The sequence below is a fragment of the Polyodon spathula genome, chromosome 8 (assembly GCF_017654505.1).
Source record: "Polyodon spathula isolate WHYD16114869_AA chromosome 8, ASM1765450v1, whole genome shotgun sequence".
In the NCBI taxonomy this organism is placed as follows: domain Eukaryota; kingdom Metazoa; phylum Chordata; class Actinopteri; order Acipenseriformes; family Polyodontidae; genus Polyodon; species Polyodon spathula.
Genome location: NC_054541.1, coordinates 35341913 through 35366094, shown reverse-complemented (window position 1 = coordinate 35366094; position 24182 = coordinate 35341913). Strand labels below are relative to the sequence as shown.

At 35.9% G+C, this 24182-nt stretch overlaps 1 protein-coding gene across 3 annotated transcripts in view; it reads right to left on the bottom strand.

Moving 5' to 3' along the window:
• The window catches only part of LOC121319860 (scm-like with four MBT domains protein 2), a 72042-nt gene that overhangs the window by 21665 nt on the left and 26195 nt on the right, over positions 1-24182 (bottom strand). For all 3 annotated transcript variants that reach the window (XM_041257755.1, XM_041257757.1, XM_041257756.1), the window contains 7 exons: positions 17249-17337; positions 16797-17040; positions 14430-14527; positions 6365-6466; positions 5090-5237; positions 2091-2173; positions 482-608 (listed from right to left, as the gene is read on the bottom strand). In XM_041257755.1, coding sequence (XP_041113689.1) covers positions 482-608; positions 2091-2173; positions 5090-5237; positions 6365-6466; positions 14430-14527; positions 16797-17040; positions 17249-17337 — 891 coding nt within the window. The remainder of the gene's footprint in view (positions 1-481; positions 609-2090; positions 2174-5089; positions 5238-6364; positions 6467-14429; positions 14528-16796; positions 17041-17248; positions 17338-24182) is intronic.

Below are 24182 nucleotides of genomic sequence, written 5' to 3'. Positions count from 1 at the left end.
GAGGGATATAGTGATGCACAGACTGGGGTTCAGACAAGCCTTACCAGTAACATACCATAACAGTATGTAAATCAATGAGGGAATTTTATGCATAGATTAGTAAGACATCAATACTGGTTTAATTGCTGTGTCTCTTTCGGAGGTATTTTGTGTGCTCATGTCGACAGGGACTGTAGCTACTGCGCTCAGAGTTAGTCTCGACCCACTCTTGGGTTTCTTGCCTCAACAACTATGTTTTTTTTATAGCTTATAACGTATACAACAACAACAGAAAAAAAAAAAATCTTATATGTATCACTAAACTCATGGCTAGTTTTAAACGCAGGTACTATGCATGGGGATGGTCCTGGGCCAAGAAAGATGGTAAATAAATTAAAGATTGTTGTTGCTGTCTTCAAGGGACAGCTTCAAGAATATATGACTAAAATGGCACTTTAATGTATGCATTTACTCTTTCCAGTGGATGATTGAGACTAATTACCTTCTAGATGGAGCCACATTAACCTTCCTTTCACTTTAGTGATCGACGCCACACATATTTCTGCTGGATTCATTGGGTTGACAGCTTCCAACTTCATGTTTTTGGAAAACCCTCGACTTAGTGATGTCTGAAAAGCAAAATGTGCAGACTGATTACCTACGTCCTATAACAGCAACGGTACTGAAGAAATCAGGGTAGCTAAACTCAGATAAAGATTTAGATTTTTAATCTTCTGGTACCATAATAAATTACCTTCATGATATGTCGCTCTGTCACAATCTAGAATTTGAAACAAGCATGGCATATACACTCCAATAAAGGTAAGATTTACTAAAGAATGTATGCCATTAGATTTTTAATCCAAGTAAACACACAATTCAATGGTTCATTATTAACTTTTTTTAATCCCCTTTTTTTGTCAATCTGCCATCTCATACATGTTTTCATGTTTTTGATTTTTATATACATCCAATACTCGTCTAGATAGATTTGGTCCTTCCACTGATCCCCCTGTGACACAATAACAAAGTAATTGCTAATGCCCGGATAAATTAGTAAAGCCAGCATGTTAACAGGATCTTTGTTCTTAAGCATTTCTTATTAGAACAGAACATATTTCAAAGCTATTCCTGTTATTTTGAGTGCACTCTATATTTTGCAACTCTTCTAAATATCAGTGATTAGATAAAAAAAGTAATTTCATTTAATTAAGATAAATGAGATATACTTTAGCCCTCGTAACTACTGTTTAAGATATTCAAGCCTAATCTACCTATTAGACTATAATGAAAATATAATACTTTTCAGAAACCACAAGCTTAATTACAATATTATGCCTTACATCCTCCAGTATAATTAACATGTACAATTAAAACCATTAATGATGTGTGTGTTCATGCCTGCTGCATTCCAACTTGAAAATATAGAGATATTTTAATAAAATAGTCGATTAAGAGGGCAAACCATAAAAGCTGTTTCACTAGCTCTTCGAATTTTCAATGAATCATGAGCATCTCCTATACAACTGCTACATGCTCTTTCCTCGATAACAATGGCAGATTTAATGCACTTGTATTTTTCCATTGCGAAAATAAAAAGTCTAAAACAGTCACTATTTTTTTAAACAAAAACTCAACAGCCCTATGAAAGCACTGAGCTGCTCCACTTGTTATTTCACTCAGAGGGGATCTCTTGCAAATGGAGCTTGCTGCCTTCGCCATTAATGACTTTTTGTGTCGTGCCTAAGGGTGATCTATAAAAGAGCAATTCTCAGACAGAAAGTCAGTGCTTCTCCTTAATCTACTTGATAAAATCAATCCTCTTTCTAGTTGAGATTGGTAAGAACAAATCCTGCAGGGTACCAAGAAAAAAGTATCAAACTCCTTGGTGTTATGTAAAGGTATAATATAAATTAATACATCAAGCGTATGGTGTCTTATTGGTATCTTGTGTAGTTCTGGCTGCTCAAACGGTGCAAAATAATATCTACATTATAATAACACACACCTTAAACATGACATATTAACTTATATAAATCACAAAAATAAACACTGTACTCGTGAATTTCAATAAAAAAGAAATGGGAAACAATTATTCATATCAATCTCACATCTCTAAAGCAAAGATGAGGAGCTGCCTCTGTCCCACATTGCTTCAGGTAGTCTGCCCAATCAAAATCCTGGCTGAGGTAACCTGCAAAATATAGAACAGGCATGACCTTTGGAAATCAACTGGGTACTAATGAGGCCCTTTCTGCATTCATAAGCCAGGTATGGCACAGGTAGCTGAGGATTCAGTTTATCAATAAAGAGAAAACTGACAATGTAATATTGTTAACACCAGTTATTACTAATGGAATCAAACCAGATGGCCTAGGTGTAAAGCCCTGCAAATCTGCGGATATCTGCTTTCTATCCGCGGATACACATGCAGGTGTCTTGTTTAACATCTTCGCGGATGGCGAATCGGAGGCAGACATAATTATTAATATTCGGCTGACAAAAGTTCAGCTTGTGTTTATCTTGCCTTGCCAAGCCATTAGTTTCTTTTCCCACTGAGAGCCCAGAGTACAAACAGTGAGTATAAACATGTGACAACATTGTCAGATGATACGGTCACCTGTTTGCACTTTCCTTAGTGACCTGTTGCTTCTGCATGAAACCGTTCTCGAACTCTGTTTTTGAATATGTAGAACCAAATATACAAGACATTAATCACGGGTGAATACAGCTTAAAGGAAAATGAGAAAGGTAAGTCGTCAGTTTGGAAAACATTCCGATTACTTGCTAATGAAAACTGACACACTTTGGCTGGATATGTCGCCTGTGTCTCATGCAAGAAAGGCTATGCTTTCAGTAGCCATAACAGGTATATCAAACTCATTAAAAACATAAATGTGAAACAGAATTGGGATTACGATTCAGAGCTGACATGAGGTAAAAGCTATAGGTGGCTGTCTTTTGTTGTTGTAGCTCAGCTTTGTACCTATCGAAAGCATTATTGACTTGAGTGACTTATTTTTTGGTAACATAAAAATGTTATTTGTTCTGATGAATGTCAGTGTTCTTTATTGCGCTGCTGTTCTTGTAAGATTGTTGTTTAAAATTGGCAGGTTAAAAAAGGAGACCTCACATGTCTTCCTGATATAAATGGAAGTCAATTACTTGTGTTCAGAAATTATGTCAAAATTATTAATAATCTATAGTTACTAATATAGTAAAATAACTGCAATAAAAACATGTACAAAATTGCAGCTAGGTTATCCAAATTGACCTTTTCTTTTTTTTTTTTCTGATTACATGCGCAGGCAAACAGGCCACACACTCACAAAAGAAAGAGAGAAAGAACAAAGTGACAGACCCAATCACCCACGCGTGCTCCGTGACAGCAGGCAGCACAATACACATGCTGCTGAACAGAAAACATACACTCTCCCAGTATCCCCCTCAATCCCTACATCTGCTAGCTGTTCTTAAATACTATCCAGTAAAATGAAAAGAACATTCCTGAGCGTCTGACTATTCTTCAAATTGAATTGTGTGTGTGTGTGTGTGTGTGTCTATATATATATATATATATATATATATATATATATATATATATATATATATATATATATATATATATATAACATTGGGCAGCTGGCTCTTTAAGCTATATATATATATATATATATATATATATATATATATATATATATATATATATATATATATATCTATCTATATCTATATATATATATATATATATATATATATATATATATATATATATATATATATATATATATATATAAAAACATGGTATTCACCTCAAATAGATGGAAAATTGAATCTGTGAGACACACCTCCTGAGCGGCACACTGATAAGGGCTAGTGACTGCTGCTGCTGCTGACTAACAGGGGGGAGATCCTGACTAACAGAAAGCGCAGTCCTTTTCGTGTTCATTGTTCCTCATTCAAACGGATTTTTGCGGATGGGGATGCGGATGCTTGCATCAGGAGGAATGCGGATCGGATAGAGTTAGTCTCGTGGATGCCGAGCTGATGCGGATACAATTTACTGGCCATATTCCATTGTTGTTGTTGTTGTTAACATGGCTATTATGTTCAGTTTTAAACTAATGCAGAAGCACAGCACTGCTATTACATTATGGACTGTCACAAAAGCTACCATAAATTGAGCCAGCTGGGTTTTGATGGCAGTTGCAAAAAAGTTAGTGAGACATGTGAGTCTGTTTGGTTGTAACAATAAAGTGCCATTCCTGATCACTAAATTCTGTCTTGTGAATACATAACAATGGTACCCAAGCAAAGCAATGTGTGGAATTTTTTTTTACCCATGCGAAAACAGAATTTCCAAACTCTGCCAAGGAAATATTTCATTCAATGGAGGATGCACACTTACTTAATATTATTAAGTTTTAGTTACATTTTCTTTATTCCTTATTTATTTTTAAATAAAGGCTACGTATTTTATCTTTTTGGTAAGAAGCTATATCTGTACCAAAACTGTAGATAAAGCATTCGATATTGGAAGCCACGGTTATTATTGATGGAACCCCCAACAGGATGTTGTCATGTTGTTTTAGTTTATGTTGCAGTTATTATTATTGAGGTGTACTTGCCGCTCGCTGTGTGTTATTGTTTTATGTAAAACATTGACATCCTGCCAGTTAAGAAAAGGCTTAATGCAAAGCTTGTTTTAACGTTGTCTTTATTACGCCCATGTCAAATTTTTCGTTAAGTATATGGAAAACTACAAAGTGGTATGTAATTCAATATGTTAACATAAGATTATTTAGCAGGTTTCATTTGACTTAATGAAGCAAAGTTACTTAATACTATGTGATGCAAAACTTTTATATATACTGCATATTTTTTGGGATTAAAAAAAATGTTTTTTAGACTTTTTTCCCCCCAGATAAGATCAAAATGTTTCACATTGCATAAAACAATTCTTGCTAAAATCTGGTTTTCAATGCCTACGCCGGAATAAAATTTATTATAGATGAATAATGTAACTCTAGCTGCTCTAAATCTTACAGGAAACAAACTCTTATTTAAGATTTTATCTTTGCTTGCGAGGGCTGCTTTCTCTGTGACAAACCTTTGGGGCGTTTGAGGTTAACCCCGTTTTTAAGGCACCACTCTACAGGAAGGATCCCGGGGGACTCAGCATGGCAGAGCAGTGAACTGGGTGTCGGATCTCCTGCCAGGTCATCGATGGTCACATGGAAATAATGATCGTTATAAACCTAGAAAGAGAAAGAGGCACTTCCATTAGCAATGTAGACTAGATGTTAATATGGTTATATGTTTACATAATATTTAGCATATTAAATCCGATTTGATCAAAATTATATTTATTTATATGGATCATTATAAAAGTTCAAACACTATATGTTATAAAGGAATCGACACATGACACACTGCATACAGGAGTTAAGTATAAGTTACTGCCAGAATTAACTCTTTTATATTACATTGATTGAAGATGATTAAAGCTGAAATAATTTCCCACTCAGGTGCAAATATACTACCTTTAGTACTTCCCAATAAAAACAAGTAATTCAGACCTAGGGATTAGATTGAGTTTAGTCATTCTCATACACATACATGCATTCACTTCCGAAGATATCTTCTACAACATTCCTTTAAGAAAGAAATTCACTTTACTGACATCAGGGTCAGTAAAATAAAAATAAAAACATAGCCCGAGGGAGTGCTGAGATGATAAGCAGACTTTTTTTTTTTTTTCTGAGGCTGAGATAATAACAGTTTGTGATGGCTCCAAAGAAAACTGTTGCTTGATATTATAAAGAAGCAACATTAAGCAAAATAACTGACAACTGTATGTCAGTAACATGAATTCCCTCGCCACAGCTGTAAACATTGGAGCCACCAGTATCATGAACAATCAGATCACCATGAGCCAGTACCCAGAGTATGCAGGAAATATGGATGCATATGTTTGGGTAACAGTTAGTAGATGTTTGTATTTTTTAAAAATTGTATTTAAAAGGACAACAACCAGCAAGGGAAGGTGAAGACTATTTAGTTTGTTTTCTAGATTTAAAGTGCAATCACCGTACTTACAGACTCTCAATTTCAAATGCAAACCTAAAAAAAGCAATTTGTAACAGTGCCTCACAAAGGCATAACGGCTTTTAGTAGGGCTTTGTCAATTCATGGGATTAAATGCACTGTATTGTAATATGATAACGTGTCAGTTTTCTGTTCACCAAAATAAACACTGTGTCATCCAAACATGGTGGATATTGGTCCTGATATTTGTATTCCATATTTAATTTGTAAACAAAGATGATCCTGTTAATGAGACACACAATACATCTCAGGGGTGGAAAACAGCTGTAACACTTGCCTTGGTCACAGTCGCGGGGCTGATACAAAAGGGCTCCTGAGAGTCCAACATCTCTAACTTCATCCCAACCGAGAACGAATGGTTTTGCAGGTCTGCGTGGTCCTGGGTAACAAAACATCAGAAAAACTTTAATGAACCAGAATTACATGGACAGAATGAGGAAGACAAACACATGAAGGCCAAGATCTATAAAGATTCAATGAACTTAAAACACTGAAAAAAGTATTCAATATTAATGTCTGATGGAGTTGTAAGTTACAGCAAGATTCTTGGCTGCATTCAGGTGTTCCAGGTCAATAGCATTTACAACAAACACAAGGGCCTGGATTAAATCAAAATTATGTCGACACCATATCCATCATAATATATAGATTTAAGAAGCCATAAACTTTGATATATTCCAGCGCAGTGTCAGTTATCTGCAGATAATGACCATTTCAGATGCTATAAACGCTGTTATTTTAGGTTATATTTTGAACTGGATTTTGTCAGGCTGCTTGAGATTTTGCTTGAGGGATCTACAGTCTAGAACAGTTTAACGAATATCAAAGTTTATTTCATTCATAAAAAGCTGACTATATTCATTAAAACACTCACAACTTAAATATTTTTATGCAGACCAACTACTGTATTCACAATATAGAAAATAGGTGAGCTAAAGTTGCACAGTATAAATATTAGCAACCTTTTGTTATGAATTTCACAACATGTTTCTTTAAAATAATGTTTAAATTACATATTATAAGTAAGGCTACGATTTTGACACAGTCATTTTTAGTAAAATTCATAGGCGAATTGCAGAAAGAAACCAAGAATTCACGGGAAAGTCACCAAATATTGTAGTTTTAGCTACACCAACATGCACAAGAGCTTTTAAATAGTACATCAAAACCAATAATATAAAGACTATTGCTTTTGATTACTGATAAGTTTAAATGTTACTTTAGAGTACAAAACTTAGTTATTACTGTACTATGCAGGCTTTCACACCGACCATGTAGCGAAACAAACTGAAATGAACTGTGTTCCTATTTCTCTAAGAACGTCCGGGATAAATGTACTTATTTAATATATATAATATATATCTATATATATATATATATATATATATTATATATAATATATATATATATATATATATGCACCTAATTAAATAAGTACATTTACCATGAAATTTTTCATATGCACAAAAAGCTTATTTCTCTCAAATTTTGGGCACAAATTTGTTTTCATCCGTGTTAGTGAACAGTTCTCCTTTACCAATATAATCTATCCACCTGATAGGTGTCGCCTATCAAGAAGCTGATTAAACAGCATGAACATTACACAGGTGCACCTTGTGCTGGGGACAATAAAAGGCCACTCTAAAATGTGCAGTTTTGTCACACAACACAATGCCACAGATGTCTCAAGTTTTGAGGGAGCATGCAATTGGCACGCTGACTGCAGGAATGTCCACCAGAGGTGTTGCCTGAGAACTGTATGTTCATTTCTCTACCATGAGCTACCTCCAACGTTGTTGGAGGTGAGAATTTGGCAGTACGTCCAACCGGCCTCACAACCGCAGACCACATGTAACCACGCCAGCCCAGGACCGCCACATCCGGCTTCTTCACCTGCGGGATCGTCTGAGACCAGCCACCCGGACAGCTAATGAAACTGTGGGTTTGCACAAACGAAGAATTTCTGCACAAACTGTCAGAAACCGTCTCAGGGAAGCTCATCTGTGTGCTTGTCGTCCTCACCAGGGTCTTGACCTGACTGCAGTTCGGCGTCGTAGCCGACTTCAGTGGGAAAATGTTCACCTTCGATGGCCACTGGCACGCTGGAGAAGTGTGCTCTTCACGGATGAATCCCGGTTTCAACTGTACCGGGCAGATGGCAGACATCGTCTATGGTGTCGTGTGGGTGAGTGGTTTGCTGATGTCAATGTTGTGAACAGAGTGCCCCATGGTGGCGGTGGGGTTATGGTATGGGCAGGTATAAGCTACAGACAACGAACACAATTGCATTTTATCAATGGCAATTTGAATGCACAGAGATACCGTGACGAGATCCTGAGGCCCATTGTCATGCCAATCATCTGCCGATATCGCCTCATGTTTCAGCATGTCACTAGGATCTGTACACAATTCCTGGAAGCTGAAAATGTCTTAGTTCTTCCATGGCCTGCATACTCACCAGACATGTCACCCACTGAGCATGTTTGGGATGCTCTGGCTCGACGTGCACGACAGCGTGTTCCAGTTCCCGCCAATATCCAGCAACTTCGCACACCCAATGAAGAGGTGTGGGGCAACACTCCACAGGCCACAATCAACAGCCTGATCAACTCTATGCGAAGGATACCAGATACTGACTGGTTTTCTGATCCACGCCCCTACCTTTTTTTTAAGGTATCTGCGACGAACTGATGCATATTTGTATTCCCAGTCATGTGAAATCCATAGATTAGAGCCTACTGAATTTATTTCAATTGACTGATTTCCTTATATGAACTGTAACTGTAAAATCTTTGAAATTGTTGCATGTTGTGTTTATATTTTTGTTCAGTGTGTGTCTGTGTGTGTGTGTGCCTGTGTGTGTGTGTTTTTATTGAGAAAAAAATGATATATTAAAAATACAAAACTGAAAGATCATAATTGGATAAGTCTCCACCCCCCTGATTTAATACTTGGTGGAAGCACCTTTGGCAGCAATTACAGCTGTGAGTCTGTTGGGATCTTTCTCCACCAACTTTGCACACCTAGATTTGGCAATATTTGACAGTTTCAGCTTTCTTGCAGAGGGCAGCAGCTTTTCCTCAAGGACTTCTGTGTACTTTGATCCATTCATTTTCCCTTCTATGGAAGGTGTATGGCACCACCCAGTCCCTGCCGATGAGAAACATCCCCATAACATGATGCTGCCAACACCATGCTTCACAGTAGGAATGGTGTTCTTTGGGTGATGTGTTGTGTTGGGTTTGCGCCAAACATAACGCTTTGCATTTAGGCCAAAAAGTTCAATTTTAGTTTTGTCAGACCACAAAACTTTTTGCCACATGGCTACAGAGTCTCCTGGGTGTTTTTTTTGCATACTTCGAAACAGTGGGCTTTCTTGAGTAATGGCTTCCTTCTTGCCACCCTACATACAGGCCAGATTTTGGAGTGCTTGGGATATTGTTGTCACATGCACACTTTGACGAGTCTTGGCCATAAAAGCCTGTAGCTCTTGCAAAGTTGCCAATGGCCTCTTGGTAGCCTCTCTGATCAGTCTTCTTCTTGCTGTCATCCAGTTTGGAGGGATGGCCTGACCTAGGCAGGGTCTTGGTGGTGCCATACACCTTCCACTTCTTAATAATTGTCTTGACCAGGCTCCAAGGGATATTCAAGCCCTTTGATATTTTTTTATACTCTTTGTCCCGGAGTTCTTTTGAAAGCGCCTTGGTGCTCACGGTTGAGTCTTTGCTTTGAAATGCACTACCCAGCAGACGGAACCTACAGCAACTGCTGAATTTATCCTGAAATAATGTGAATCACTACAGTTTAACACAGGTGGAGGCCACTTGGTGTGTGATTTTGAAGGTGATTGATTACACCTGAGCTAATTTAGGACTGCTATTACAAGGGGGATGGACACTTATCCAAACAAGCTAATTCAGTTTTTATTTTTAATTCGTTTTCTACAAATTTCTAGAACATTTTTTTTCACTTGGAAACTGTGGGGTAGGATGTGTAGATAAATGAAAAAAAAAAAAAAAAACTATTTTAATGCATTTTAATTCCAGCCTATAAGGCAACAAAAAGTGGCACTTTTGAAAGGGGGTGTAGACTTTCTATAGGCACTGTGTATCTATCTATCTATCTATCTATCTATCTATCTATCTATCTATATATATATATATATATATATATATATATATATATATATATATATATATATATATATATGAATTGAAAGGTCAAAACACACAGACACTGTCAAAATAATGGGGCCTGTTGGTCGATAAAAAAGACTAGAAAACAGATAAACCTCTTGTTTTATCTACAGTTTGCAGGAAATAAGAAAAGATGTTCAATGACATTCTGAAGTATTTTGTTTAGAAATGTCTAGTCATACTACTTGCACACTACATTGTATGAAAGAAAGTTTCAAGAAATTATGAATTTATATTTTTTGAAGATGCAAGCCCACTTTTTTCTTTCAAAAAATAAATTAACAAGTGCTTTATGTAGATGTGAAGATCAAAACCGAGAGTTTACAGTAAGATCCGATCTGTGTTCATTTACATGCTTGCTCACTCAGCTGCAAAACAGAAATCTCATTCTCTGACCTACATAGCTACACGCAAATGCTGTGTGCATACATAACCAGACAATCTACAGATACTCACAGACTTGTACTTTCAGTGCATGACATACTGCATTTTAAAGGAAAAAAAGGAAGTGCCTAATCAAATGTGTTTTTGCATACATTCTCAAGATTTCATCGACTTTTGTTTAAATTCAGGATTTTCACGATTTCCGTGACCTCCGTGATAAAATTGTAGCCTTAATTATGAGCAATGCTGTATTCTGTTTAAATACAGTATTATGCTTCACTGTGTAACATGATTAGTATCATAAATATATTTCAATTGACTACCCCAATTAATTTGCATAATTGGTAAGAATAGGTTCAACTGAAGTGTAAAGGCAGCTTTTAATTAGTATTAGCCCTGGACTGACATGACTGTGATCAGCCAACTAACTGCTTTAATTACACCATTTTGCAACATTACAGTGTTGTGTTTTTGATGAATTGCAGGAAGTCTGCTCAAGGACCGTTGATGTGGTGGCACATCACATACATTATGTTGTGCAGTATCATTAAATCCACACCCGTCTTTGTTTTAAATTGCCTTCTGTGTCACAAAGTTTAGCCTAATGTTCATGCAAAAAATTACTAATAATATTAACAACAATTTCCTTTGTGTTGACTCAGAGCTTTCATTAGCTGACTGACATTTATAAATGGCAGATAAAAAAATGTAATTTTATAATTACAATTACAGTTTTATGCACCGTGGACTAAATCCCAGCTCACTGATTATTCATTTTAAAGTCATCCAGCTTCTAACCTTTCTGTTTCTTATTTATACTTTAAACATGCTACTTCTGTTATTACATATTTGTAGCAACTAGAACGGAATAGGTGTTTAAAGCCAAAGTATCTCTTATCAGCCTCTTATCCTTTCAAGTTCAAATCTTTGTCTAAATGTAAATTAGATCAGTATATTAAGAAAAGGCTTCTGAGGAGGGGGCCATGGGTTTTCCTTTTTAATGCTGCTGCTTCCAAAGGAGAACAGAAAATCTCTTATTCTCACTATTCTGTTTTACAATAGCCTGGATAAATATTTGAGAATAACTGTGAAAGTAACAACAGCCTTTAGTTATTTTCTGCACTACACATTTGTTTTCCTTGAGTAGGCACCAGCATCAGCTATACCGTACACTTGCACAGAACAATAAAATAAATGTTTTACCTGGTATGACAAATAAAAATAGTATTAACACGCTACAGGCTATGACTCAACAGAATGTGAATTAATCACAATGTAGCTGATGTAGTTGTTACAGCATATAAATACAATTATATTTATCACTGTCAGATTGCCAAGACCATAAATATCCTCTGTCAAAACAGGGTCCTTTATAACTGTTAAATATTCAGATAACATCCTACATGCAATTACACTGTAAAAAAACAAACAAACAGTAGTAGGCACAGCTTAAAACAGGGCTTTATAACTTCATAGCTGCTCTGAATAGTTCCCTGACATCACTCATTCTGAGAATCATACAGCAGCAGCAAAATGCAAACAGAACAGAACAGAGGCAGACTGAATTCTGCTTATACTGCCAAATCAACCTAAGTAATGAGTTTATAGAACTTGTACAGAGAATATATTTTAATCAATCAATTTAATTTTAAACATATGGTATAGAATATTTTTACTGTATGGATGTTATCTTATCCCAATTGGTACAATATAAATACACTGCCATTTGACTACTAGTTGACTGTACAATTAAGCGATCTCTGTAGTTCTGGGAAGGTGTTCAAGGAAGTAAACAAACTTGTTTTTCTGAATTATACTAAACCAGCCCAAAAGATACAGCAATTATGTTTCTTAACACACCTTTAAAAGGTAGTTTTTGTTTCAGACAGGAGGAGGAGGGGATATATTTATTTGATACAACTGGAATAGTTGCTAAATCCATAAGGTATGTTAAAATGTCCTAAATGTTTTCCAAGTTTGTTTCCCTGCATTAACATGAGTTGTTCATTATTAGAATGTCAACACATTTTTCACCCTTTCTTCACTTAAAAGATAGGTAGAAGGCACTCTGGCACCAATAGAAAATAACACTTATCATCCCTTTGAGCACAAGATAAGGCAAGGCACTAAACCTGTCAGAGTTTTACAGAAAATCCCCACTTGAAGTTTTTTTTATTGCTATTGTTAGGCTCTGTAAAAAAATAAGAAAACAAGAATACGGCCCTACCACTGGGCAAGTGGCAGGTGATGTTAAAGTATCTTACAAAACAGCAGTCACCGATCCTGTAGTCGGACTGGTCAATCGCACGCTCTAAATGATTCGCTTTTTTCAAAAACACAAACCCTGGAGCCTCATCGCCGTGAATCTTCCTGTCTCCCTCTCACACACTCTGCACAAACAAACTGAACATCTAACTCAAGAAGTAGCAATGTTGAAAGCAGGTTTATAAAAGCATTATTGTGCTCCAGGGTGATGAGATGGGCTGAGCTATCACAAGGCCACGGGTAGATACCCTCAGCCATTGTGATATCTCAGCATATCATACCCCCATGTTGTACCATAATGCTTAATTGTTAAATCATTACTTTTTACTACAGAGAAACCCCAAAAAGTTTATTATGCACAATGTAGTAGATCTCTTTTGCAGCAGGTAGTTATATTGCGCAACCTATAAACATGAATCATCTACCTGTAGTTTAAAAAATAAACTACAGATCTAAATATAAGCAGTCAGGAGAACATGACCTAGAAAATCCCATATTTACAGGTGAACCAAAGCATGCTGAATTGTTAAGTTGTTTGTGTTCTTTGAATGCTTTCAGACATTTTGTAAATGCCTTGCTCGTTTGAAATGTATCAACACCAGTTTCATTGTGTCTCAGATGCAATTTGCCTGCAGTGTCAAGTTAACACATCTAAGAGTATTTGACACAGGAGACACATTAATCAGTTGTGTTTAAAGGTGTTAAGATGTTCTCATGGTGGTAATCATTGAACCTAGTCTGACTGAGTTTACTGCATTGTAAAATTGGCATGATAGACACTAAATGGAATAGGTTTTTGTAAAATATAGCATATTAATATGAAATACATGGTTATTAAAGAGATCCACAAACCGAAACAATAAAACTTCACTTGGGTTGACATTTCTTATACACCTTCATAATGATGGGTAATGAAAACAAACAGATTTGTTGCAATAAAACATTTCTTCAAAACCTACCCACTAGCTGGCAAATATAAATTGAATTCCACATTTATTACACATTATTAGCTTAAATACTATTATTTGCAGCCCCCCTCAGAATCTTTGCTTCAATCTTTTAGGATATATGCAAATATAATCCTATAGATAAATTGCTACAACCTGGTATCTTTGCAATAGGTTTCTTCATCTGATTGGAGGTAGACTATTGGAGCAAGTTTAAATGACCCTACCTCTTCTATTGAGCTGGAGTTTCTGTGAACAACTGATCCCCAGTGTCTCTTCAATCAATGCAGATTACATTGCAATATGCTTGCAATACACTAGCATTACCGCAGCAGGGCCATCAACTGAAAATGAACTATTTGTGTGTACGACCGGCACTGACTTTTTGCCCAGCACCATTGCTATTAAAATCAATAGGTGTCAGGAGCATCAAATCCTTTACCCACATTCAAGCAAACAATACTGACAATCAAGCAGACTTCATAATACATAGCTTTAATCAGCAAAACAGCAGAAAAAAAAAAAAAAAAAAAAAAACTTGAGCTCTAACCTTGAACACCTCCAGTGGGAGAGGATTCTTTGCTGCTTCAGTGAGTGCTCTCTCCAGGGCATCTTTCCAGTCGGTAGCTGCTCTTAAACCATGGATCTCTGAGGGAAATGGAAAAGATACATCAGAATAAAAACACTCAATTACACCCAATTCACACTATTTAAAAAATGCAGTGTAAGGGCGCTCTTCAATATTTCAATTATACTTTCCATGCCATTAGTCAAGTTCCCAGGTATGTGTTGTCAAGTGTATTTCACCCTAGGCTTTAAGCTAACCATAACAAGTCATAGTGACTATATTAAAATAAAAACGGAGTTATGTTAGTCGTCCTCAACACATTACAATAAGTCCTATGTAGACACAGGCAGCGGTACAACAGTTCAGTCTCTGAGTTTCTTATAAACATAGAGAAAAAGAAACACAACAAAAAATAATTGAGGTCCTACTGTACACTGTAAAGGCAACTTTTGGACCTATGCCCCCAAAATTTAGAATGGAATCAAGTTTCCTATTCAGAAATATTGCCAGTATGAGTTCATTTCTCTGGTGAATGAATAGATTTCATTCCAAACGCCATCACCAGTATTCTAAACAGTGGGGAAGCCTAGGAAGGTAGTAAGTTGCATTATTTCAGCAGATGGATTTATAAATCTTAAACTATATAGAAAATGCTGCCAGCAAGATAGTAAACGGTCTTATTCCATTTTTTTTTTTTTAGAAAAACAAATAACCAAGGTGTCACATTTCTCAGCCCAAAAGCCATAGCCTCTATTTCCAATTCACTCTTCTGCATTACAACTTTTCACAAATGCATTTCATTGCCCTTTTTAATCTTAATATTACCCAGCTGACTGCTTCCCCATCACACTGAGGATTACAGATGCTCAGACAAACAAACACACACACACACACACACACACACACACACACACACACACTGTACTACCACTTCTCATTTGGGGATAGGAAGTTTGCTGGAGGCTATACAATATAATTCCATGAAAAACAACAACTCTCCTATCGAACAAAACATCTATAAAACTGCTGAAGATACAAAAACAAAATGTGTCCTGTAGTCTTTTGTTAGCATGGCAGCCATTTTTTCAGCCAAGTTTAGCTAAACCCATTGTACTGATGCACAAACAGACACACCAAAACACTTGGAATACATCACACCCACCCGCCAATATAAGCTGAACACACTGTAACAATAACATCAGTCTCAATCTGACTTTTTTTTTTTGTTATCGTTCCATGTTTGGTAGGTCACACTTACATTTAGAGAAAAACTACTGTAAATGACACAGGTCTCTGTAAATCGCTTGTGCACAGTACTTAGCAGTCAGTCACGTCAACCTTGTAATTAGGGCTCCTGTTTTTCGGTTTTTATTAATTTCATTTTTCCGTGCTTATTTTTAGCTATTTTTGAGTTTTATGTAAATCATTTTTGTTTTTGTTCAGGGCTTTCGCTTTTTATATACTGTATGAAATTACTGTGTTCTGTTACTTTAAATTTTTTTTCTGTCAATATGTATAGTAACTCTAAAGTATTTGCACACTTCAATTGTACCTTATTTCCTTTGTTGTCTTCCACAACTAAATCCTTATGGTGATAGGCATATTCTTCTGGGGTTTTTGTGTGTTAAAGCATTTTTTTATATTTTGCAGCAATTTGCAATTCTGTTTTAAATTCCACAAGTGCATTAACATTTCTATGGCACTGTAATATAGCTTTAAATCTTGCAAGCGTGTTACAATCCTCAAATACAAATGTAGGAAATTGCTGCCACACAGTAGTTGGGGTGGGTTTAAAGTATTCATAATGTTGTATAGCCCTTCTTATAATTAATTGTTACATGATATTTCTTTTGTCCTTTAAGTTTTAAATTCAAAAGGTGCCAATACATAATTTAGGGCTTGCTAAATGCTGTGCTCGTGAAATTACATCTCATTCAAGATGTTGACACACTGAATTAGTTTGCAAACAGCGTGAGAAGCATCAAGCAGGGTCATAGTTGCAAGCATACAGCAAGAATTCCTCCTACATTGCTGTTTACCTTTGAAAGAGATATGAATCAGTATTTTTCATCTTGTGTTAAAATGATACACATCTCTTCATCACATACTTTAAGGGATATGTTATCAAACTAGCTTTGAATGGATAATACACCTGCATTATCTTATTTTAACAAGCGGTGACCTTGTTGTGACGAGTTCATGTAAAAAATTATTATTTTTGACTAATACTCTACTTAAAATGTATTTGTGTTACAGTACATAACAATGAAAACAAAAGATTGCTCACTTTTCATGATGTTTAACATAAATAACTCTTTAAGACAACATAACACCAGTCTAGAACTTTACCTGTAGGAGGTTCCATGTTGTATCTGTTCTCCAGACACCAACCCACAGGACGAAGCCTGAAGTCCAGGTAAAAGAGCCACTTGTCGTGTGTGTCACAGTCCAGTCCAAAGTAGCGGAGCCGCAGCCTACCGCCAATATTTTCTATCACCCGGACTATCCAGTACTGGAAGGGATTCTGGGAATCCTGCAGTTCTACCAATGAATCAAGCATGATGAGATCAACAGTGTTCTTTCCTCGAAGAGGCTGAGAGGAGACAACAGAATTCAATTATTTAAGTGTTTTCTTTCAGTTTGACATACTTTTTTGAGATGCAACTGTTACAGGAAAATGTAAATTTACATTAGGATGTCTATTCAAATATAGAATTACAGAATACCCTGGTATCTGCTATTATATAAGTTTTTAAATGCTGACAAGTTAGAACCACCCTAAAATACAAACTATTACTCACCCCTTCCAACAAATTTGGAGGTGCTGTTCGGGAACCAGTCAGCTCTTGAATAAGAAACTCTGTCCAGTCTGTGTATTTCTCTTTTATTGCTTAAAAAACAAAGAGCAAAACAAGAATAAAATTGCAATGCAATGTTTTTTTTTAGGTTTTTTTTTTTTACCACTGGGCAATGCTAACACAAAGAAGCTATAATGGCTATGGGTCCCTGGAGGAATGTTAGCACAATGGTAAAATGCTCATATTGTTTTGACATACCCATTGTATTTCAATGGATTGAACCAATACACACTGGTAATCATCTTTATTACCATGCCACCGTATCACTACTATTGTTCCAATTGTATTTCTATTACCAATGGTCTGATGGCTCTGGTTGGGTACCCTAGTGGTAATACAGTATACCCTGGAAGTATAATGGTAATTATTTTATTGAACCCATTACTGTTTACCAAAGGGGCCAGCAGTCTCAAACAATGGGAGAAGAGCACAAACATGTCAATGACATTCATCCCAACCCTACTATCAGTGCCATGGAAAGGTAGATCATCTAGATCATGCACATATGCAAAAATGTAAGTTAAACATACAGACAGACAGGCAAATGCCTTGTATTATTCTGTTTGTGGGTCTCACTACATTATATACAACAACTATCAATCCAGTAACGGATGGAATAGCTCTTCAACATGATATTAATCTTGTTTATGACTGGTTTGGAATTAATTATTTGAAACTGATCATTTCCAAAACTCTCTCCATAGGGGACCCCCATTCGACAGATGCTCCTGTGGGTTTGGGTATCTGAGGGTGTGCTCTGGACACACCATGTTGATTATGTCTGTTGGAAAGCCGGGAGAGTTATGGGGTTTAATTTCTGTTCCTTTAGAGAGGCCCCTTGAAATGTTGTTTTACATCTTTACAAGAGGTTAGTAAAAGCTCTTTTAGTGTAGAACTCTTTTGTCTGGGACACATACCAAAAATACAATACTAAGAAGCTTGAGTCTTTGCAAAAACATGCAAGGGTTGTATTGAATGACTGAAATTGGGATTCTACTTACAAAAGCCCCTAAGTGGCTGAAGGGCTTCTTTTACTCTTGCTCACTTCTGAAAGGTTTTGCATTCACTTTGTTCTACCTCTGTGTCAATCTGTGCTCCTAAAAGATCTGGGTTGAGAGGTCTCAACAGTGATGCTCTGACAATCTTCGGTTGTCTTGCTATTCTTTCTTTGGCACAGCCTTGCAGTTATGGAATGCCTTTCCCAATTTCACTGTATCATTGCCAAGCCTCTCTGGGTTTAAATTTGCTGTTCAGCATCATCTGTGCTTGAAATTAACTTTTAAAGAAAATAATTATTGTATTGTTCTTATATTTTATTGAGTATTTAGGTATTTAGGATGTACCTGTGCTGGCCCTGTGGGCACAAAGTGAATAAGCTAATAAGCTAAACTAAACTAAACTAGATAGCTTTAAAATGTAGTGTGACAAAGGGACAGAGACAAACATACAGGCGGCATCCAATCCAAATCCCCCCCTCCCCCCCTCCCGCAGCATTTACACTCTAAATAACTGGATAAGCATTGCCCACTAGATGACAGACTGCGTATAAGCAGAGATAGTGAAACACTCAATAGATTGCTAGTCCCAATTTTCACTAAGACAAGCAGAACTCAAAAGGGTGGGATAATAAAACAGGCAATACATCTGAAAGATCCTGGGTGCAGTGCTGACAAATAATAAGAGCAGACATGCCGTTGTGTTTTCAGTTCAAGTAGTTCATTTCTAAGGCGTTGGGTTTCGATTCAACACACTCTTCTGTTGACACGTGGACTACAATACAGTACATACTTTTAAATCCGGTATGTATTGTAGCATTATGTAAAATGCCCCATTAACGACCCAACAGCAAAATGAAATCAAAATGTTACCCATGCACAGAACTGCGTAAAATGTAAAAGGCAATGCAATTTAGCAAAAGATTACTAAAACAACAACACCAGTTTCCAGAATTAAAACAGTATCCAAAGTCAATATTCAAAATTGCAGAATATAGTGCTCGATAAGGCCCTAATGTCACAGATCGCAAATGAAAACACACAAAAACAACTAAAGATTACAGATTTAAAAAAAAAAACAATACATCACAGTACTAAAATTGTTAATGATTAACTTTTACATTATCATAGTTTGTCTCGCTCACTTTGTTTTTGCTGCATTTTCGTCAAACACATGGGCTGTGACGGATAAACAAGTCAATTGTAACACTGAAGAGATGGGCTTTGTATCAGAAAACTGGTGACGGAGTTGGAAATCGCGCGTGACGGGTAAGTGCATTAATTTGTTACCTATATAATTGGGATTTTTTTCTTGATATAAGGGCGGTAAAACGCGACTGACATGTATGTGGGTAACAGACACCCAAGTGCTGAGTGTATTCAGGACACATTTGGGTCTAGTTCTCAGAAAATAAAATGTTAATACATTTAAAAAAAATAAATTAAATGAAGCAGAAAAAAGTCAACTGCTCTGATATTGATAACTAACTACTCAAAAGTCAGTTGAAAGGAACATTTACACAACGCTATGATTGAACTGAAAAGTAAAAGTAAATGACAAATCTAATCCAGCAGGTTAATGTGTCATCGTACAACCCATTAAAAACCTGTCTCTCATTTGAATTCTGTACTGATAATTTATTTAATCTCCTTCCAAAACACTGTACTGGTTTCTTAATCACATAATATTGTGGTGATTTATAATTCATTATACAAGAGGAATCTTGATTTGATTTGATGCACTGCAGATAACCTACTGAGAACAACAGGATAATGAAATATTCACACAGGAAAAAAATTATTTACTCCCTACTGTTACAAAAGACATAAATAATGCTGCCAACAGACTGCAGCATTCTAGTAAAATAGCAGGTAAACTGTATAAGAAACCACTATACACCATTATTGAGGATTTACGGAGGTCATTTAAAACAAGAACCTTCAGGTCACCTTTTACCTGTGCTCTGTAGACCAATAAGGTGTTCTTATAGCTATGTCTGCCTGGATTAATGATCAACGAAACCTAATTCATGTCTTGTAAGTTAAAAATAAAATGCCTAGGTCCAGTCCCCTGCACTGTCACCCAAGTATCTTTTCCCAGTTCAGAGGTGGCGGGTATATAATGTAGCCATTCGGTTTCCTTCATCAGCCTGTCTTGCTCCCTCACATTCCCTGAACTACAGAGGCAACTAAGGCTGGAACTCAGAACAAACACATTTGAGTTTTGAAGCAGTATTGTACAAGCCTACATCAAAACACACACAACTGGCTTTCTATCTCTTTGGCCAAAACCATTCTATTAAAAACAATGAGTGGCTGCACAACAAAAAAAGCTTTAATATTGCTTTAGACACTTGACCCTTCAGGCTCTTTAGCTGTTATTTTGATTGGCTGAATAGACTGAGGAGGTAAAGGTGTATTTAACACTCACAAGCTGCCTAATAAAAGTTAATAACATAGTTTTATCTGTTGCAGTTTGTCCTTTACCTAATCTTTGTGCTCCCAGCACAAACAAATGAGTCCATTACAGTGTGATAACACCATGTAACAATTTTTTTTTTTTTTTTTTTTGTTCCTGGGTAGTAAGTGTTATTTCCTAATTGCTTATGCCTCAAAAGTACAGAAAATGGCTATTATTCCCCACAAACTTTGCTTTTGTGACCAGGACAGTGATATTTCAAAATATCACTATTTCTAATAGGAAAACGGGCAAATGTGTGTCTTTTCGTTCACATAAAGTCAGAAAAAAACAATAAAATAAAATTGTGTTACATAGTGTAATCTATTTAAGAGCCACTGATCCAGATCCAATGTGTCTTGATTAATTGAGTGAGTCCTAACATGTTTATCCTAATCATCCAGAACATGTCTTGCCTGTCTTCCGAAAAAGTCGTCCGTCAATCCATTGCACACTAGATGTGTTAATATCGTACTTCAGAGCGCTGATGTGCAGTGGAGGCTTTGTAGTAAATATACTTAGTTTCAGTACTTTAATAAAAAATAAATGCAATTCTGTTAATTCTTATACATTTTTTTTTTTTAAATGTAGTATAAACTTAATGATAAGCAAACGCTGATGGAAGTTAACATGCTTTCTAATTATTACGTTTCTATTAGAGCTACAATAATGATGTTACGCAATACATAATAAAGACATAATAATATAATAATAATAATAATAATAATAATAATAATAATAATAATAATAAAACATGATTTTACACAACCCAGTTGTCATAGTATGAGAAACCATATGACCAGTGTTTAATTTATATATCTAAAAGTTGGGAACCTAGCAATGACCTACTGAAAATACTTTACCATAATGATCTTCTACTCTCTGTGTATAAATAAACTCCATAAATTCCATCACTTTCATGTACTGCACCTCTTTTATTTACTTCCTTGACTACAATTGAAATAAGTATATGCTTATAATAACCTATACTGCACACAATCTACGTGTTTATGTATGCCATCAGTTCATAATTTCATGTTTTATAACATTACAACACACTGTTGTTGTACAGTCAGCATTATAAAGGGACAGTCTGGTTTGAGGTAAAGTCAAGTAGACAAACGTCTGGCATCCATGAAGGGCCGGTACTGAGCTGGCACAGCAACTTATCTAAATAAACCCAAAGGGATTTTTTGTAACAAATGGATCTTTATGGAGCAAAGAACAGATTCTACTAAAGTTTAATGGATTTGCTTGAATGATTTTTTGCGATATGTCATCTTAATAATATTCCTGAGGAATTATCTTAAACATAGATTTGTCTGTCAGGGATTGATGTTACAGGTAGCCTACCACTACACGAAAGCCGACTCTGTTAATCTAGCCTATGAAAAATCTAATGAAAATCTAATGAAAACACATGGGCCAACGGATTCTAGAAAAATTATCGTTATGCAAAAATGGATTAAAATAATATAGGCATTGTAAAATGCAATTTATACATATGTATAGGCTTTTACACATGGCAGCTAGCAGGGACTCATTAGTTAATACAGAACATATATTATATGAATCAGTACTGGCAGACAGTTTTAACTGCCTGCCAGATGCCCCAGGGCTTTGTTGTTTTGGTGCTTTTTCCATTTTTCACAGTGCAGTTTGCAAATGCATTCGGTTCGTTTATATAGTCTGTGAACCGGATGCTTACAATATCCTGCAAGGTATCTTGGTATCTTGAAAGATGGCAGCTATTAATGTATTGCTCCAGTTTTTAATAGCATGTTTTAGATTCTTATATATTGCTGTGGAAGAAAGCATGGGAACTGGAGGAGCACTTCGCCAATTTAATGAATACATTTGTTGAATGCCTATTGTAGGAGAACAGTGCAGTAATCAGTTCCGCAATACTGCACTGTTCTCCTACTGCAGGCATTAAACAAAGTAATTTGAGAAAATAATATATTCTCCTATTTTTGTGTGTTTTGTCCAGTTTGGCTTGGATTTTGGTGACCAGATTTCTATTAGAGCGTCAGTTTCTCGCACTGTCCATGTAGTTTAGGGTTACTAGTTTTCCATAGTGAAAAACGTGGACTATTTTCTTCAAGCAGCTGTAGCAACTCTGAAGCTGTTAAAATAACAACACATATAAATTAAACACTGGGTGTACTTATTGCAGACCATAACAACTAATTATTCTCTTTCTATTGTCATCTAGTCAAAACATGTAAAATGTACAAGACATGTTAATAAAATATAATTGCTATTACAATTTAAATGTAATATACACATAATAAGAACGGTTAAACAAATAATCCATAAGATTGTTTATTTTATTTTATAATGATGCCAACACAGCCTAATAAATGACTGTGCTATTAACTTACTGAGCACAGTGATGCAGTTTTGCACCTGTATTTAAAAAAAAAAATAAAATAATAATTGGACACAATTGCAAAAACTGGACGATTGAACAATTTCACTATTTTGACCAGGACAAAAAAATGAAGGCTGAAAACTGTGACAGTTTTTCCTGGAATTTCTGGTAACCCTAATGCACTTTGTGGCTCACACTTCCCACCAAACGTACCGAACGGTACAGAAAGCAGACCAAACCCTCTAAACTGACCCAGTGTGAACACAGCCTTAGCGTATGCCTGTCAATCATGTATGACTTTGATATAATTTCACTAGAGGCTTTTTGGTTTGAACAAAAACTCATTGTTAATAGCTCTACTGTATGTCCAAACTCTGTGTTAAAGAGGTTCTTTGATTTCCTGCAAGGCAAGCTTACAAGAAGCCTTTATCTCTACCTAAGCTAATGTTTACTAATAATTGCTGTAGACAATATTAATAGGCAAACTTAATATCTGTGTATGCACTGTATGTGTATTATTTATTTTGTAACACCTGTTACAATTTTGCACATACTGTAGTTTCCAAGGCTTCAGTTTAGAAAATGTTTTATAAGTAGATCTACAAAAGTTTGTTGTATCATAAATCCTCTGCCTCTCATTACAGGAGATCATGCGTGACCTAAGCTATTAAACCTCAGTCTAACCTCAAAAGTCTCCTATGAACCACGACTTGTACTCTATCCAATTAACTTCCACATTGCTTCTGATTTAAGAGCCAGTGCTTCAAATTGAATTTGTATCAGTGTTGCATACTTGAATATGTGCTTCTCTTCACATTAATTTAGTCTTCCCAAGGCTACATCCCAGGTAGTATGAAAAGGGTATAGATATGGTCAAATGAGTAACTGTTTTCTTTTATGTGGTGTAATTAACTTGTTTTAAGAGGTTTAATTATTTTTTAATTAATACCTAGCAGCTTAAAAGAAGTTACACAGTATTACCCAGCAAACCAGAACATACCCAACCTGAACGCATTTAGACAAAATCTTTGGACACAAAGAGAAGTTTAA